The sequence below is a fragment of the Lipotes vexillifer genome, unplaced genomic scaffold (assembly GCF_000442215.2).
Source record: "Lipotes vexillifer unplaced genomic scaffold, Lipotes_vexillifer_v1.1 scaffold914, whole genome shotgun sequence".
NCBI classification, from domain to species: domain Eukaryota; kingdom Metazoa; phylum Chordata; class Mammalia; order Artiodactyla; family Lipotidae; genus Lipotes; species Lipotes vexillifer.
In genome coordinates, this window is record NW_006780388.1 from 4,087,390 (window position 1) to 4,106,543 (window position 19,154).

The window sequence follows — 19,154 nt, forward strand, 5'->3', positions numbered from 1 at the left end:
GTTCTCCACAATGGGAGAGGCCACAACAGTGAGAGGCCCGTGTACTGCAAAAAAAAAAAAAGGTGGGAGGGCCACACTTGTGGGATGCCAGGGGGGTCCACCCTGCAGAGGACAGGAGCCAGCGATCGGACAGCACCCCAAGTCTGCTCTGCCCAGGCTTCAGGAGGCAGCCCCAGCGTCAGTGGGCCTCACCCTTTTGTTCTTTTTTCTTTTGTTTTTTTTTTGCAGTACGCGGGCCTCTCACTGTTGTGGCCTCTCCCGTTGCGGAGCACAGGCTCCGGACATGCAGGCTCAGCGGCCACGGCTCACGGTCCGAGCCGCTCCGCGGCATGTGGGATCTTCCCGGACCGGAGCACGAACCTGTGTCCCCTGCATCGACAGGCAGACTCTCAACCACTGCGCCACCAGGGAAGCCCGGGCCTCATCCTTTTGGATCAAATGTGTTGACGCCTTTTACTAACCTGAGTAACAAAACTCACTGTATTAGTTCCCTGGGGATGCCAATTTCTTTTTTCTTTTTAAAATTTAATTTAATTTAAATTTCGGTGGGGTTTTTTTTGGCTGCATTGGGTCTTCGTTGCTGCGCTTGGGCTTTCTCTAGCTGCAGCGAGCGGGGGCTACTATTTGTTGTGGTGCACTGGCTTCTAATTGCAATGGCTTCTCTTGTTGCGGAGCACAGCCTCTGGGCACTCAGCCTTCAGCAGTTGCAGCACACAGGCCCTAGAGTGCGCAGGCTTTAGTAGCTGTGGCACGTGGGCTCAGTAGTTGTGGCTCGTGGGCTTAGTTGCTCCGTGGCATGTGGGATCTTCCCAGACCAGGGATCGAACCTGTGTCCCCTGCATTGGCAGGTGGATTCTTAACCATTGCACCACCAGGGAAGTCCCAGGGCTGCCAATTTCTAACTACCATAAACTGGTGGCTTAAGACAACAGGAATATATTCTCAGAGACCTGGAGGCCAGAAGTTGGAAATCAAGGTGTCAGCAGGGCTGAATTCTTCCTGAGGCTCCAGAGGAGGACCTTTCCTGCCTCGTCCAGCTCCTGGTGGCTAGGGCATGTCTCGGCTGGCAGCCATGTTCCTCCAGCTCTGCCCACGTCTTCATACCGCCTTCTCCCCTGTGTGTCATCTCCCTTTCTCTTCAAAGGACATTGGTCATTGGATTCAGGGCCCACTCTACCCAGCATGATCCCATCTTGAGATCCTTAACTTAACGAGCTCTGCAAAGACCCTTTCTCCAAATAAGGTCACATTCACGGGTTCAGATGTACCTTTTGGGGAGTACCATTCAACCCACGACACCCACATACACATCAAATACAAAGAATCAATATAATGCCCTCACGGAAATACGAGAGAAGAACAAAACGGACGACATTGATGGTAAAGTGTGTGCTGGTGTGTCAACAGGCAGGAGAGGTCTGCTGCTGGCCAACCACTAAGTGAGGAGACGGGGTTCTCTAGACGCTCTGAACAAGAAAAGCAGGCTCTCCCCTGACCTAGCTGCACTTCTGGAAAGTTCAAGGTGTGTCATTCCACACATAGCCTTCCACGCCTCGCCATCCCACAGTCTCGGGGTCTGGCAGCTGACCTGACAGCTGACACGTCAGGGTCCTGCACACCCTCAGCCCTGCCCGGCCACACCATGCCTCACAGCCAGCACACGCCCCAGCTGGGCACTTGGCCTCCATGTACCAGGACTGGGCCTGGCACCACCAGGTCACACAAAGAATGAACACACCAGCTGTTGCTGAATAGGGGACGCAAGGTGGGGTTGTCCCTGCCCTCAGGGGCTCAGGCCCAGGTGGGACTCTAGGACAAAGCTGTGAGGGGTGAATGCTCCCAGGTGGCTTGGAGGCCTGTGCTGGCAGAAGTGAGAGACAGTCAGGAAGTGAACCTGTGTCATCTGAGGGGTAACTAATACCTGGGCAGTTTCTCAGAGCAGGGAACAAGCTACAGAGACACAGAGGAGGGCAGTAGGATCCTGTAGGGTGTTACCATTCACAGGGACTCTCAGAAGCTCTTCATTTCACAAAGGAGCCCGTGCTCTGGCCTTGCTTGGCAGTCTGGCAGAAGGGGATAGCAATGTCACAGGAGAGCCTGCCCCTCTGCTGACAACAGGCCACCAGCCCCGGGTGCACAGCACGGAGAGCAGACGCCTGCCAACCACAGTGTCCCCACCAGTGTCAGAATGAGCCCTGCCTGCCTGCCCTTCATGCCATTCCCCACAGAAACAGCCGTGGAGATGACCAAGAGGCACATGAAAAGATGCTCGACATCATTAATTATTAGAGAAATGCAAATCAAAACTACAATGAGTTATCACCTCACACCGGTCAGAATGGCCATCATCAAAAAAATCTACAAACAATAAATACTGGAAAGGGTGTGCTGAAAAGGGAACCCTCCTGCACTGTTGAATGTAAATTGATACAACCACTATGGAAAACAGTATGGAGGTTCCTTAAAAAACTAAAAATAGAGCTACCATATGACCCAGGAATCCCACTACTGGGCATATACCTGAGAAAACCATAATTCAAAAAGAGACATGTACCACAATGTTCACTGCAGCATTATTTACAATAGCCAGGACATGGAACCAACCTAAATGTCCATCGACAGATGAATGGATAAAGAAGATGTGGCACATATATACAATGGAATATTACTCAGACATAAAAAGAAATGAAATTGAGTTATTTGTAGTGAGGCGGATGGACCTAGATCCTGTCATACAGAGTGAAGTTAAGTCAGAAAGAGAAAAACAAATACTGCATGCTAACGCATATATATGGAATCTAAAAAAAAAAAGGTACTGATGAACCTAGTTGCAGGGCAGGAATCAAGACGTAGACACAGAGAATGGACTTGAGGACACGGGGTGGGAGGGGGAAGCTGGGGCAAAGTGAGAGTAGCATCGACATATATACACTACCGAATGTAAAATAGATAGCTAGTGGGAAGCAGCAGCATAGCACAGGGAGATCAGCTCGGTGCTTTGCGATGACCTAGAGGGGTGGGATAGGAAGGGGTGGGAGGGAGGCTCACGAGGGAGGAGATATGGGGACATATGTATGCATATGGCTGATTCACTTTGTTGTATAACAGAAACTAACACAGTATTATGAAGCAATTATACTCCAGTAAAGATCTATTAAAAAAAAAAAACAGCCGTGGGGACCAATGAGTGAAGCAGGATTTAGGGTACATGAGGAAGAGAGGGTGTATCTGTCAGATGCCTGCTCAGCTCTTCCGGGAAGACCACTTGCCTCAAAGGTAACGAAGTCATCGAACTCCTCAGGGCAGGCTGGCGGCTCCTCGTCGGGGGCAGGCGTGACGCTGCAGAGCTGGCCATCGAGATCTGCTAGAGAAAGAAGACCCGGCTCAGCAGGTGGCCCAGAGTATCCCCAGAGAGGTCAAGGGGGAAGGTGCGTGCATGGTGGACGTGAGCGGGACCTGGACTGGCCATGAGAAACCCCAGGGGAAGGAGGCAAGCAGTGCAGCCCCCGGGGAAACAAGGCTTTGGGCCAGACTCCACTATTTTGGCCACGCCATGCATCTTGCGGGATCTTAGTTCCCCAACTGGGGACTGAACCCAGGCTCTTGGCAGTGAAAGGGCGGAGTCCTAACAACTGGACCGCCAGGGAAGTCCCAGACTCCACGTTTTAAAGAATCTGTCTTGTCTGGGGAGGTGTCAGTGTGATAACATCTGTCCAAGGTGCTGGACCCATGGCAGCTTTTATTTTCTCCCTTTTTACTTAACTTTACCTTCTACAACACATTTTATTTTATAATAATAATAAGTTTGAAGGAAACGCTATCGCTTCATGCTGGAAAACGCTGACGTCAGCACCAGAGACCCCACTTCTCAGACACGAGCCCACAGCAGTGGCCCTTCTGCAGAAAAAGCTCTGCTCCCACGGCCTCTAGGCAATGTCAGGGCATAGCCCGTCCCAAAGAGCATGCAAGACGCCTATGTTTCCTGAAGCTGCTTCATTACTGTGATATCATAAGAAATATTTATTTGGTCTTTGTCTCCATTGGTTCCTGGCACAGAGCTCCTAAAACCCCGGGGATTTCCTGAGTGAAGGGGTGAAAGGAGCATCTTTTATTCACAACAAGCCCCTTTCAGCCTTACCTGGGTTCACACCAGTGAGGTGACTCTCAGAGGATGGGGGCTGGTTGCCAGGGAACTTTCAGCCCCACTCCTGACCTCTGACCTACCGGGATGGGGAAGGGCTGGAGACGCAGCTGATCTCCAACAGCCAGGGATTAGACAGTCCTGCCCGTGTAATCGAGCCTCCACACAAACCCCAAATGAAGGGGTTCGAGGAGCTTCCGGGTTGGGAACACACTCAGATACCAGGAGGGTGGCACATCCCAAACTCCTTGGGGACAGAAACCTCTCCATGCCAGACCCTGCCCCATATACCTCTTCACCTGGCTGTTCATTTGTAACCTTCATAATATCCTTTATAATGAACTGGTAACAGTCAGTAAAGCCCTTCCCTGGGTTCTATGAGCCATTCTAGCAAATTCTCAAACCTGCGGAGGAAGTTGGAACTCTTGATTTGCAGTCAAGTCAGACAGGAGGGAGGGTGACCTGGGCACCTGGGCAGTTGGTGTCCCAGGTGGTATCCACAGAGCACAGAGGACTGCGTGGTGAGGAAAATCCACAACACAGATCACAGCAGTGACTACTCAAACACATCAGTTCCTTGTTGAGTGTGTTTCACGTGACCTAACAAAACATCAGTCACTTATTTGTATGGAGTAGAGGCCTTTGAGGGCCAAGTGGACCAGCAAGCCTCCTGATGCTCCTGGGAAAAGGACTCTGAAGGGTCAGCACTGGCCTCCTTGGCCAGAGGACGTTCTTCTCTGGCATCTGGACACCACGCCCAAAGGGCTCTGAGGCTTGGAGTCACAGGACAGCCTGGGGAGGGGGGTGGACGCTGCCGGACCCCTCAGTGGCAGGACACGTGGCTATGTACTGTTTTTGAAGAGCTCCCAATTTGAACAGAATAATCATGCTTCCCCTCGACAATCAAGCAGATTCAAACGTTTACACGTTCAGTAACTGTGAGATGCTGCTCCAAATTCAAGACTGCAAAAGCCCTTTGGCTGCTTCCGTCTTAAGAATCACAGGTACTTTTGCTGCGGTTGCTTTGTACCATTTTCCCCAGGGGAGTGTAGCTCAGACGGCGGCTGGAGTGAAGGAGCCTCAGAGCATGGCAGGCTGGACCTGGACCCCGTGCTCGCTGCCCACCACACCAACCCACAGCCCTGCAGCCCCTCGTTGGAGGTCTGGTCTTTGGTGCAGGTGAACTATGGCAGAACCATAGGGAGAGGGTGACTATGGATGGAAGACTTTGGCGTCTGGGGCAGGGGAGGGAGAGCACCACTTACCCCGGCGCAAAGCTGTAAAACACTAGGCTGACTCTGCCTATCTTTCCACTTTCAAATGTTAAGTCTTGCTTGCACTTCCAAAAACTGAAACAGAGAATTCAAAACTCTCAGAAAGCAGCCAATCATCTTAGCCACAGTGGGCATGTGCTCAGATTCCAGGGATGGGTCCTGCCCCATGCAGTGGAGGCACATGTGAACGCAGCTCGCATTTCTACAATCTCGATGGGAACTAAATATGGTTCTTCTATCAGTTTTCTCAATTAAGTATCAGTTTTTACTGTTTATTTATCTTATTCTTCCAGAGCCTGGGGGTGGGGGATGAGCCAGAGCAATGGCCCATTTGTAACAACCCCCCTTGATTTCATTCTATTCCTGAAACAAGGCCTGTGGCGAGGACAGCAGACTCCTGCGCTCCTCTGCAAAACTGGGTCAGTACACGGAGTCAGTGCTCCACTCCCGGACGCAGAACGGAAGCCTGACTGACGCGACAGGCCGACCACGGCCATGGCAAGGGTGCCGGCAGGAAGACGTGAGGTGAGCTCTGGCTGAAAGCAGTTCAGGTGATCACGCTCCCATTCTCCCAAATGCTACGAGTTAACAATTTCAAAATCGTCTCTGACTTGTTTTTATTCTAATTTTATTTTCACTCTCCGTTCCTAACAAAAGTTAAATGATGACGTCAAATTACCAAAAAATAAAGGAGAAGCAGGGGGATTTCCCTGGCAGTCCAGTGGTTAGGACTCCGCAATTTCACTGCCAGGGCCTGGGTTCAATCCCTGGTTGGGAAACTGGGATCCCACAAGCAGCGAGGCCAAAAAAAAAAAAAACAACAAGAAAAACGAAAAAAAGGAAAAGCAGGGCCCACAGCCCTGACCCTCCCAGCAGTTCACCCACTGTGCGGGGAGGGGCGTCCCCACCAGCACTGCCCACTCCAGAAGAGGCCGAGTCTCCTGAGGCACCCAAGCTGCCCAGCCCAGCCCCCCAGCCTTCCTGCAGCCCCAAATGTGCAGCGTGGCCCCAGGTCCCCTTCCCAGACACTCTCTGGGAGACCTGTGTGCCCCCAGCTTCACCGTCCCCCGAGTCCCATCACCTCCCGGGGTTGTCCGGGCTGTCTTCCACTAGAAAGCCAGCTCCACCGGTGCTGTGTCCCCGAGCCTGGAATGGTCCTCTTGGCAAAGCCGACGGCCCTGACAGGTCTCAGCTGCCCTCTCCCACAGCTGCAGCCCCTTCATCTGCCTGATTCAAGCTCTCATCACAGCAGCCTCCCCTTAGCCTGCCCACCCGAGGACCCCACCCTATCTGCTGGCCAGGCTGGGCCCCTGACCAACCCTGCCCCCCAACCCCCACCCTCTCTGCTCCCTCCGGCACATACTTCAGGAGTGGGGTCTGCTCTGCATAGGCTAAACTGGGGCAGGGGACACCAGCTGCAGTGTGGCATCATGCTGAGACCGAGCCTCACCCTCCCACACCACCACGTGGGATGCTGCTGTTCCAGAATATTCGTGCCACTGAAGAAATCACAGCACCACTTCCTAGAGCATTCAGGCTAACTCTGGGACAGCCTAAGAAGCTTTTATTTTTAATTACAGTGGAAATGTTACCAAAAAAGAATGCAAAAATAGTGAGACTCAGTGATGTGTGTGGGCCCCAGAGGCGGAACTTTCACCAAGTTGTCCTGACCTGGGGACTTCCCTAGTGGTCCAGTGGTTAACAATCAGTCTTGCAATGCAGCAGATGCTGATTCGATCCCTGGTTGGGAAACTAAGATTCCCACATGCCGTGGGGCAACTAAGCCCATGCGCCGCAACTAGAGAGTAGCCTGCGCACCACAACGAAAGATCCCGTGTGCCACAAGAACCGACGCAGCCAAAAACATAATTAAAAAAAAAAAAAAAAAAAAAAAAAAAAAAAAAAAAAAAAAAAAAAAGTTGTCCTGACCTGGAGGCTCTGATTCAGGAGGAAGTGAGGACAGAGGGCCCCCCAGCTGCAGGCGGAAGGGCCCAGGCCAAAGCAAGGAGGGAGGAGGGGTGTGGCGAGCCCCATCTCAGCATCAAGTGGAAGGTTGACCACAAGGGACAAGCAGGACCCAGGAGACAAGACATTCTCAGACAACCATCTTCTCTCACCAGGCTGATAAATCTATGCACACGAAACTTCGAGACACATGCAACCAGGGGACAGCCTCGGGGACAGCAGCTGGCACCCCTCCAGCTCAACAGATGGGGGTCACTCTGCTCCCACGCCGGGGCCTGACGGGCTGGTGGCTGGAGAGCTCTGACAGCGCACTGGGTCGCGCCCACCTAGTCATGAGTTTTCCAGGGAGCACATTCTGACTCCTGAGGCTCAGGGTTGGGAACCCCTAGGTCACGACCCCCCAGGAATTCCTACAGCTGAGCTTGCTCTGTTTCTTGTCACCTGTGGGCCTATCAGAACAGAGCAGCCACTGCCCAGCAACAGAATCGGGGACGTGGGCTCAGAGAGGATCAGAGAGGGCCTCAGAACCACACAGATAGCCCCGGCTGGCCACTGTCCTGAGCTCCTTCCTGCCCACGCCCAGGGGCCTTGACCCTTCAGAGAAAGCCCAGTCTCGGCCCTGGCTGGAAAGTGCCCCGTGGTCAGCAGCTGCTCCGTGGTCACCCCGGGGAGTGGTCCACACCACTCCTCCCGAGGCCATGGGCTGAGGGTGGACAGCAGCATGCCTAGCCTGGCTCATGTCAGGCCAAGTGACCCAGCAATTCCCATAAGTTCTTGAATTCTAGAATGTTCTGCTGATGTCCCAGTAGAGCACTCAGGGACTTTAGCACCTTCTTCCCCACAAAATGTCTTAGTCTCTGCTTACCTGAATATTCAATTTGTTTAATTACTGTGACCACATAAACACTGACCCCTCTGGCCAAGAGTATTCCAGAAGCACATTTTCCTCTTACTCCACGTCTTGTTTTTCCTGGCATGAGTGACTGCTTGCTGGTGTCCTGGGCTTGACCCCTATGCACCCACCACCCTCCCACCCCCAAGCCCTCGGGCAGAGCTGCGAAGCCTTCTCCAATGACCCACCAGTCCTGGGGCCCTGGCTCCCATCACCACCAACCTGCGGCCAACCCATCACATGGGGTGAAGGTGAAATTAAGCTGCTGATGACAAAGACCCACGGAGCCACCTCCTCCGGGACATGTGACCTCCTTACTGACCCCCGGGACTGAGACCAGGCAGCCCAACGCGGCGGCTCCAGCCTCACTGGGTCCGGACACCCACGGACCCAGCGGGAAGCTCTCAAGCACACGTGGCACACGCGTGAAAACCAGTCACACGGCAGACCTCAAACTCCAGGCACAGCACAGAGATCCCATTCTCTGACTATCACACATATAATTAGGTTCAAATTATTGACAAGATCTTAAAATACATTTAGAAATTGTTTAAAATAATTGATGAGTCAAAGAAAAAATCACACTGGTTCATTAAAACTAAGAGAAAAAAAGCCTACACCTAGAGTTTCCCAAAGGTTAACCAAGGAAGCTGTGGGCAGACAAGCCAGCCCCCACCCCCGACCCGCGTCCTGGGCGTGCCTGCGGTGGTCCCGGTGACCTTCCCGAAGGCCTGGCTTGGGTGCCTGCTGTGGGGTAGTGAGCACACCATACCAGGAAGCACCAAGACACACTGGAGGTGGAGAAGCAAAAATTTGCATGAAGCCACCAAAAAATTTTGTGCAAGGGATGAAGTTTTAAACAACTTTCTGTTTTAACCGCACACCTAACCTCCAAAAAATCACTGAAGGACTACAACCCACTGGTTACACAGATCCAGACACAGGCACGAAGCCTCCGCCTGCAGACTCTCAGCCTGGAGCCCAGGGTTCACCTCGCCCACCCCACCCCCAGTACGACCTCTGGGTGGTACTACCCAGCTCACCACATGGGCCTTGGGACTGCCCCCCACCTGGACCAGCCTCACGCCAGCCGGCCCCCAGAGAGGGCTGCCAGCCCGGAGCTGGCCCGTGAGGTCCTCCAGCCCGGCCCACCCACCACACTGAGGGCAGCTACACGGCCTCCGCATGTGCCGCGCACGCATGGGGTCCCCAAGCTGTGTGGGGCCTCAGACGGCGTGCACGCAGACTGACTGGGAGAAAGAGCCAGCGGGGACTTGGGGTTTAGGAAAACTTGCCCACGTGACACTGCTAGGCAATAACTTTGGGGCGGGGACAGACAAGACAGGTGACACTACCAACAACTGCTGATAAGACCCAAGGGCATCCCTTGACCCAGCCCCATCAGGTAACTGATGGTCCCGCCCAGGTCTGCACGTCCTCCTTTTCCTCTGCCAAGAGCAGGAGGAGGGAACGAACCTGTAACTGGGACCTCCCACCACTCTCACCCCAGCACGTGGCCACAGATGGGGAATGAGAAGGAAAGCTCTATTCAGAGCTTCGGGATTTTATTTAAAAGGACAGCATATGGGCAACCGGTGAGAGTGTGAAACGTTCGCTCTGGCAGTTCTGTACGAAACTAAGCTCACAGCCAGCGCGCGACCAGCCATCCCATCCCTGGGCACAGGCCCCAAAGCCATGACAACACTGTCCACACAAAGACTTGGACCCCAGCGTCACTAGAAGGTTCATTCATTGCGGCCCCAAACTGGAGACATATTACTGTCCATCACCTGGGAGGCGGACAGACAAATTGCATAGGCATGCAGGCGAGCACAGCTCCACATGGGAAGAGTGCCCTGACACGCAGCAGCATGGGTGAGTCGCAAGCATCACAGGAGTGACACGCGGGTGAGCACAACACGGGAGTGTGGCCAATGGTTTATTTATGTGACGCCCACTCCACGAGAGGCAAGGCTAATCCATGCTGACAGAACCAGCCAAGGAGATGCCGGCAGAAGGGAAGGGATCACTGGAAGGCAGGCAGGGAGCTGTCTCTGGGGGCAGTAAGGCTCTGGGCAGGGGTCTGCATCCCAGCAGGAGAACATCAACATTTACAGAAGGGCACACAAGATTTGTGCATTCACAAAAGGTAAACTTTGACTCAAAATAAGACTGCAAATGAATACTGAACTCTAATGAATCAGTAATGACTGATACACAGGACAAGGTGTTTGGGGGAGTGTATGGCAGTATACCTGTCTAAAATGCATCCCATTTAAAAAAAAAAAGATGGATTGTTGGACAGATGTATGGGTGGATATATGATATATAATGACACAAACGCAGGAAGATGTTCCCTGCAGATTGTGGATGGCAAACACACGTGTGGGTGTTCATTGTGTAAGTCTTGCAATGTTTTTGTATGTTTGGAAGTTTTCATAAAAAAAAAAACACTTCTGGGGACTTCCCTGGTGGCACAGCAGATAAGACTCCATGCTCCTAATGCAGGGGGCCTGGGTTCGATCCCTGGTCAGGGAACTAGATCCCACATGCATGCCACAACTAAGAAGCCCCCAAGCTGCAACTAAGGAGCCCATGTGCTGCAACTAAGAAGCCGGCAAGTCACAACTAAAGGAGCCCTGGAGCTGCAACTAAGGAGCCGGGCTGCTGCACCTAAGACCCGGTGCAACCAAATAAATAAATATTAAAAAAAAAAAATTTCTGGGGAAAGGGGCAGTAGACTTCTAACATTACAAATAAGTAGCTGAGTCAGTGAATTCTGGAGGACAGTGCGTGAGGAGCAAAGAACGAGGTGGGAGAGAGGGCCTTCTGAAACCTGGGATGTTTCAGGGGCTCTAAGGAGGAGAAGGCTCAGCAAAGGGAGCCTGAGGAGTGAGGGTCACTAATCGGGGGGCAGGGGGCTGAGGGAGGGGGCTGAGGAAGGGGTGAGGCGACAGAAGCCCACGGTGGGGTGACTGACCTCCATTTCTGATCGCTGTGATCCCTCGGTAGAAGTCTTCGAAACTAATCACGCCGAGCCCACTGGGATCCAAGTACCTCGTTAAGTCCTTCACCTGCAATGGCCAAGTGAGAATGTTATCAGAGCCTTCACACTTTGGGTGGTGGTGGGGTCGTGCATGTGACATCTCACCACATTCAGAGAAGCAGGCGGCTTGCAAGGGGCACTGCTGAAAGTTAAGGGCCATCACGTCCTCTGACTGGAGTGCCAGCAACAGCTCCAGCCAGGGCACAGGTGGCATCTGGGGAGATGCTGCCAACAGTGCCCAGAACCATGAACCACGAACCACAGAATAAGACCCTGCTCTCAGGCCAAAAGCCATGCTTCTTGAGTGTGCTGAAGTTTTAGGCATTACTGCAGTCAGGATCCAGGCGCTATGCACAGCACAGACCCGCCCATCCCGACAGCTGTGCAGAGGCCTTAGTAAAACTGACTCCAGCAAGTAGACCCTGGACATCAGAAATAATAAAGAGTAAGTGGGATAATTCACACATGATGTTCCAGAGAATGAAACTCTCCAAAAAGAAGTTTCTGTTTGTAAGTATAAACTGGATTTCATCAAAATTTAATACTTTTGCTCTTTAAAAGACACCCTTAGAAAACACTGTAGATCAACTATACTCCAATAAAATTAATTAAAAAAAAAAGACACCATTAGTATAACTAAAAGACACAGACTGGGAGAAAATCTTTGCAAATCATATATCTCATAAAGGACTTGCATCCAGAATGTATAAAGAAATCTTAAAATTCAACAAGAAGACAAACACAATTCGTTTTAATGGGCAAAAGATTTAAACAGACATTTCATCAAACAACATATATAAATAGCTGATAAGCACATGAAAAGATGGTCAAGATCCTGAGTCCTTAGGGAAATGCAAACTGAAACCATAAACGGCTGTAATGAAGACAACTGACAACAGCAAGTGTTGCCGAGGAAGCGGAGGCACAGGAACCTCCGACGCTGCCAGGAAGGGTGGGAAATGGTCTGGGAAATCTGGAAAACCAGGGCCAACCACACAACACAGAAACTCTACTCTTAGGGATCTTCGCAAGAGAAAGGAAAACGTGGGTCCAAACAAAGACGTGTATGCAAATGTTTACAGCAAGCGGCATTATTCAAAACAGCCAAAGAGCAGCAGCAATCCAGATGTCCACCAGCTGAGGAACGGATAAACACGATGTGGTCCCTCCATACAAAGGACTACTCTTCAGCCACGAAAAGGAATGAAATACTGACACACATACAACATGAAAGAGCCTCAAAGACATTCTGCTAGATAAAAAGCCAGGCACAAAAGACTACAAATTATATCTTTTCACTTACAGAAAATTTTCAGAAAAGACAAACCTACAGAGCTCAGTGGTTTCCTGGGATTCTGGGGTAGAAGCAAGGGTTGACTGCAAACAGCACAAGGGATCTTTCTGGATCCCTTTACAACATCTAAAGATGTTGTAAAACTAGGCTGAGGTGAAGGGCATAACTCTATAAATTTGCTAAAATTCACAAACTGTACACTTTAAATGGATGAATTTTTTGGTATATATGTTATACTTCAACAAAACTCTCAAGAAACAAATGAATAGAAAGGTAAAAAGGATTCAAGGGAAACTGACAAATACTGAAGTAAGGCAAAGAAGATCTAATATATGGATATTAGAAGTCCCTCAGAAGAAAAATCAAAGCAAAGAACAAATATTAAAACTATACTTAAGGGACTTCCCTGGTGATCCAGTGGTTAAGAATCTGCCTTCCAATGCAGGGGACATAGGTTCAATCCCTGGTCGAGGAACTAAGATCCCACATGCCTCAGGGCAAGTAAGCCTGCGTGCCCCAACTGGGGAGCCCACACCACAACTACTGAGGTTGCGTGCTCTGGAGCCCATGCACCACAACTGGAGAAGCCCTCATGCTGCAATGAAGGTCCCGCATGCTGCAACAAAGATCCTGCATGCCGCAACTAAGACCCGACACAGCCAAATAAATTAATTAATTAGCCAAAGCAATCTTAAGAGGAAAAAAACAGAGCTGGAGGAATCAGACTCCCTGACTGCAGACTATACTACAAAGTTACAGTAATCAAGACAATATGGTACTGGCACAAAAACAGAAATATAGATCAATGGAACAGGATAGAAAGCCCAGAGACAAACCCACACACCTATGGTCAACTAATCTATGACAAAGGAGGCAAGGATATACAATGCAGAAAAGACAGTCTCTTCAATAAGTGGTGCTGGGAAAACTGGACAGCTGCATGTAAAAGAATGAAATTAGAACATTCCCTAACACCATACACAAAAATAAACTCAAAACGGATTAAAGACTTAAATGTAAGACCAGACACTATAAAACTCTTAGAGGAAAACATAGGAAGAACACTCTTTGACATAAATCACAGCAAGATCTTTTTTGACCCACCTCCTAGAGTAATGGAAGTAAAAACAAAAATAAACAAATGGGACCTAATGAAACTTAAAAGCTTTTGCACAGCAAAGGAAACTACAAACAAGATGAAAGACAACCCTCAGAACGGGAGAAAATATTTGCAAATGAAGCAACAAAGGATTACTCTCCAAAATATATAAACAGCTCATGCCGCTCAATATTGAAAAACAAACAACCCAATCAAAAAATGGGCAGAAGACCTAAATAGACATTTCTCCAAAGAAGACATACAGATGGCCAAGAGGCACATGAAAAGCTGCTCAACATCACTAATTATTAGATAAATGCAAATCAAAACTACAATGAGGTATCACCTCACACAGGTTAGAATGGGCATCATGAGAAAATCTGCAAACAACAAATGCTGGAGAGGGTGTGGAGAAAAGGGAACCCTCCTACACTGTTGGTGGGAATGTAAATTGATACAGCCACTATGGAGAACAGTATGGAGGTTCCTTAAAAAACTAAAAATAGAATTACCCTATGACCCAGCAATCCCACTACTGGGTATATACCCAGAGAAAACCATAATTCAAAAAGACACATGCACTGCAATGTTCATGGCAGCACTATTTACAATAGCCAGGTCATGGAAGCAACGTAAATGCCCATTGACAGATGAATGGATAAAGAAGATGTGGTAAATATAAACAATGGAATATTACTCAGCCATTAAAAGGAACGAAATTGGGTCATTTGTAGAGACGTGGATGGATCTAGAGACTATCATACAAAGTGAAGTAAGTCAGAAAGAGAAAAACAAATATCGTATGTTAATGCATATATGTGGAATCTAGAAAAATGGTACAGACAAACCGGTTTGCAAGGCAGAAACAGAGACACAGATGTAGAGAACAAACGTATGGCCACCAAGGGTGGGGGTGTGGGATGAATTGGGAGATTGGGATTGACATATATACACTAATATGTATAAAATAGATAGGTAATAAGAACCTGCTGTATAAAAAATAAATAAATAAAATTGAAAACTATACTTAAGAAAAATTCCCTAGAATAAAAAAAAGTTTTTAACTACATATTTGTTTTCTTCCTTATTTTTTTCCTTGAGACTTTATTACTTTTTTAATTGAAGTACAGTTGACTTACCATGTTTCAGGGGTCAACTACCTATTGAGAGAATATATCACGTCCCTAAGAATATCAACTCCCATCCCCAAAAGACCTCATACAAGACTTATTCTGGTGAATTTCTTAAACCTTAAAGGAAAAGAAAAAATCCTTTGAATATGCAAAAATCAAGTGATTTATAGAAAAAAATTAAATGATCATTAACATTTCTGGCAGCAACACCAAGTAACAAGGGATATTCGAATTCCACCAGCCCATGTGTTGTTGAGGACTGGGATCCCCAACACGACTGAGAAAGGAGAAAAAGATATAAGACTGAAGATGCCAGGCAAATACCCTATAATCCTGATTTTGAATTTTAAGTACCACCATGACGCATCACTCATGATGTACTAAAACCAAAACAATCACTTTCTATTCTGTCCACTTAGCAGTCAGCACCCCTCGCACCCAGGTGAAGGTATTTACATTCCAATTCCCATTAGAGGGAACCAGGACCCTTGGAGAAGTGCTAGGGAAAGTGCAGGCTGAGCCTGGACTATCTTGTCATCCCTGAGAGCAAAGATGCTGTGAAAGACTTTGTCAGGTCAACATCAAAGAACTCAGGAGCCAACCTGAAAGTGAGCTGACCTGAGCACTGACTGTACACACCAAACTCGCCTCAACGCACAATGGAGTGACTGCAGTAAAAGTCACTGATCATCACTGGAGACGCTAGGGAACCCACTTATTACTGTGAAAATTAACCCATAAAGGGAAAGAATCAAGTGGTGGGCCTGCCTTCCCTCCACAGGCATAATGGGGCCACAGTATATTAACAAGGGCAATAGCTCTGTACAGAGCATCCCAGCTAAGCGCAGCAGCAATGGGATCAGAACAGCAGGTCCTGCCCGCAATCCTTGGTGAGGTAACAACACGTCACACATCACACAATACGATATTCAGTGCCCCCAAGGGCACAGAAGACACACCCAGACACCACGTGTCTCCTGATGGAACCGAGAGACACTGCCTGAATCCACCTGGAATCCAACTGCCAATTTACAGGAAATACAATGATCAACATGTGTTAACAATACTGAGGAATATAATTAACAAAACCCAGTCCGTGAGACCCTTGACAGAGACAGACAAGGGACCTGCTGTTTTTAAGGGAAAAAACGATGGAGAGGAACCTTTATTAAGAGACTCAGGGGCTTCCCTGGTGGCGCAGTGGTTGAGAGTCCGCCTGCCGATGCAGGAGACACGGGTTCGTGCCCCGGTCTGGGAAGATTCCACATGCCGCGGAGCGGCTGGGCCCGGAGCCATGGCCACTGAGCCTGCGCGTCCGGAGCCTATGCTCCGCAATGGGAGAGGCCACAACACTGAGAGGCCCGCATACCGCAAAAAAAAAAAAAAAAAAGAGACTCAGGAGAGGGACGTCCCTAGTGGTGCAGTGGCTAAGAATCCACCTACCAATGCAGGGGACACCGGTTCGAGCCCTGGTCCAGGAAGACCCCACATGCCGCGGAGCAACTAAACCTGTGCGCCAAAACTAGAGCCTGTGCTCTAGAGCCCGCGAGCCACAACTACTGAAGCTCCCAAGCCTAGAGCCTGTACTCCTCAACAAGAGAAGCCACCACGAGGAGAAGCCTGCACACTGCAACGAAGAGTAGCCCCCTCTCGCCGCAACTAGAGAAATCCCACGCACAGCAACGAAGACCCAAAGCAGCTAAAAATAAATAAATTAAATTAATTAATAAAAAAAAGAGAGACTCAGGAGACACACATCAACCTACTACCATGCAGGGACTTTCTGGGTCTGGACTCAATTTTTTTTTTTTTTTTTTGCGGTCCACGGGCCTCTCACTGCTGTGGCCTCTCCCGTTGTGGAGCCCAGGCTCCGGCCATGCAGGCTCAGCGGCCATGGCTCACAGGCGCAGCCGCTCCGCGGCATGTGGGATCTTCCCGGACCGGGGCACGAACCCATGTCCCCTGCATCGGCAAGCGGACTCTCAACCACTGCGCCACCAGGGAAGCCCTGGACTCAAATTTTTTAAAGCTTTTAATCGTATTTATAAGATAACTAGAAGCTTGAACACTGACTGATGCAGGATACTGAATACTGATTATTTGATGATATTGAGGAATGGCGGTTAATTTTTATAAGTGTGACAATGATATTTTGGTAATTTTTCCAAGTGCATTGCTTTGTTTCTTTTCTTGGCCACATCATGTGGCATGTGGGACCTCAGTTCCCCGACCGGGGATCGAACCCGTACCCCCTGCATTGGAAACATGGAGTCTTAACCACTGGACTGCCAGGGAAGTCCCAGCGCATTGCTTTTTTGATATATACTTATTGAAATATTTAGAGGGTAAGGCATATATGTGGTTACATGTATGTACCCAGCTGGCATGGCTGAGAAGTGTCAGGGCAGGGGGGCGCACACCAGGGAGGCATCACACAATTTCTATAGGCTTGAAAAGTTTCTATAGGCTTGAACTTTCCATAATGAAAATAAGAGAGAAAAGGAGAAAAAGACCAAAGAAGAGCAAGAAAGAAAGAGAGGAAAGATGGGGGGAGGAGAGGGAGCAAAGGAGGAGGCAGTCAGCCAGGGATAGGGTGGACCCTGGACCACAAAGGGCTGACGCATGGACAGGGCACACTCGGGGAGGGGTACAGGCAAACAGGGCGCTCAGCGGTGGAGAACCCACTCTGGCCAAGACCCCCCACAAGCACTGTTCTGTGCTGGGCAGGCTGGTGGATGCTGCCACAGTTAGCCCTCTCCCCCATCTGTTGACGTGTGTGGACAGGGACCAGCTCAAGCCGACTGACCCACAGCTCAGGATTCTCTAGCCTTCCCCCATCCCAGGGCCCATGTGTTCCTGAGACACTGGGCTTGGAAGTCCACGCAGCAGCTGACTTCTTGAGGCCATGGAGTCTGAATTCTCCCTCCTTATCTCACGAAGGCCTTCATTCCTAAAGCTCCTCGCTTGCTGGGGACCTGAAATCCACAGTGGCCAATCTGTCCTTAAGATTCCTAAGGGGACTTCCCTGGTGGCCCAGGGGTTAAGAATCCGCCTGCCAATGCAGGGGACACGGGTTCCAGTGCTAGTCCAGAAAGATCCCACATGCCGCGGAGCAACTAAGCCCGTGTGCCACAACTACTGAGCCCGTGCTCTAGAGCCCGCAAGCCACAACTACTGAACCCGAGTGCCACAACTACTGAAGCCCGCGTGCCTAGAGCCCATGCTCTGCAACCAGAAAAGCCACCGCAATGAGAAGCCCGTGCACCGCGTGGAAGAGTAGCCCCCGCTCGCCACAACTAGAGAAAGCTCATGCGCAGCAACGAAGACCCAACACAGCCAAAATTAAAAAAAAAAAAAAAAAAAGTCTACTTTATTTTTCTTTATAATTTGGAAGATAAATCAATGTCCATGCAGCTGATGATTGGGGGATCGTTCTATTCGCTAAGCCCAAAGTACTCCATTCAGAGGCCTTCAGGAAAAACAACGAGCCTGGAAATTAAGAACCTGCCCTTTCTTGCAAAGAAGAGACAGAAAACCAAGCTCAGAGAAGTACACCCCATCCAAGCCAGCCAACACCCGTCGGACAGACAGACACAGGAGACCACAGAAACACCCCAGGAGAGAACCCCACTCTGCAACCAGCTGCAGGCAGACGGGCCCAGCTTCCACGTGGTTATTCTAACAAGAGAAATTTACTGGCAAATTATATTGTTTCTGCTACAGACGTGCAGACATAATCTGCAGAAGCCAGAACAACTTCTCCAACCACAGCTAACTCCAGCCACAGAAGCCCCAGTCACAGAAATCATGGGAAAGCACAGCCCTTCACAAGGAGAGCGACCCTCCTTCCTGCACCTGCTCCTTACCACTGTCCTTGAATTGTAACATTTTCAAAACAGCTTGTCTTTCATCAGAAGCACCTCAACCTAACTAACATTTACAGAACACTCCAGCCTACATAAGTAGAACCCTGACAAGTGTACATGGAACATTTATCAAGACAGTCTATATACTGGGCCATAGAACAAATTTCAAAAGACTCAGGTCTCAAGTCAACATCATTAACCATTAGGGAATGTAAATCCCCACTGTAGTGAGGTGCATGTGTATCTGAATGGCCAGAATGTAAGACTGGCCACACCACACACACCAAGTGTTTGGAGGATGAGCATTGGAATTCTTCTACATGCTGCTGCCAACTGGAAAATTCCACAACCACTTTGGGAAACTGTCTGGAAATTCCTAAGAAGGTTAGTCTTATTCCTACCACACAATCACACAAAAGAAGTCATTTCACTTCTAGGTGTTAG

General features: G+C 49.6%; 1 protein-coding gene across 1 annotated transcript in view; it reads right to left on the minus strand.

Moving 5' to 3' along the window:
* Positions 1–19,154, minus strand: part of RAB11FIP3 (RAB11 family interacting protein 3) — a 78,281-nt gene that overhangs the window by 27,061 nt on the left and 32,066 nt on the right. The window contains exons 2-3 of the mRNA XM_007453679.1: positions 11,253–11,346; positions 3,270–3,361 (exon numbers count right to left, since the gene is read on the minus strand). Of these exons, the coding sequence (XP_007453741.1) occupies positions 3,270–3,361; positions 11,253–11,346 (186 nt within the window). The remainder of the gene's footprint in view (positions 1–3,269; positions 3,362–11,252; positions 11,347–19,154) is intronic.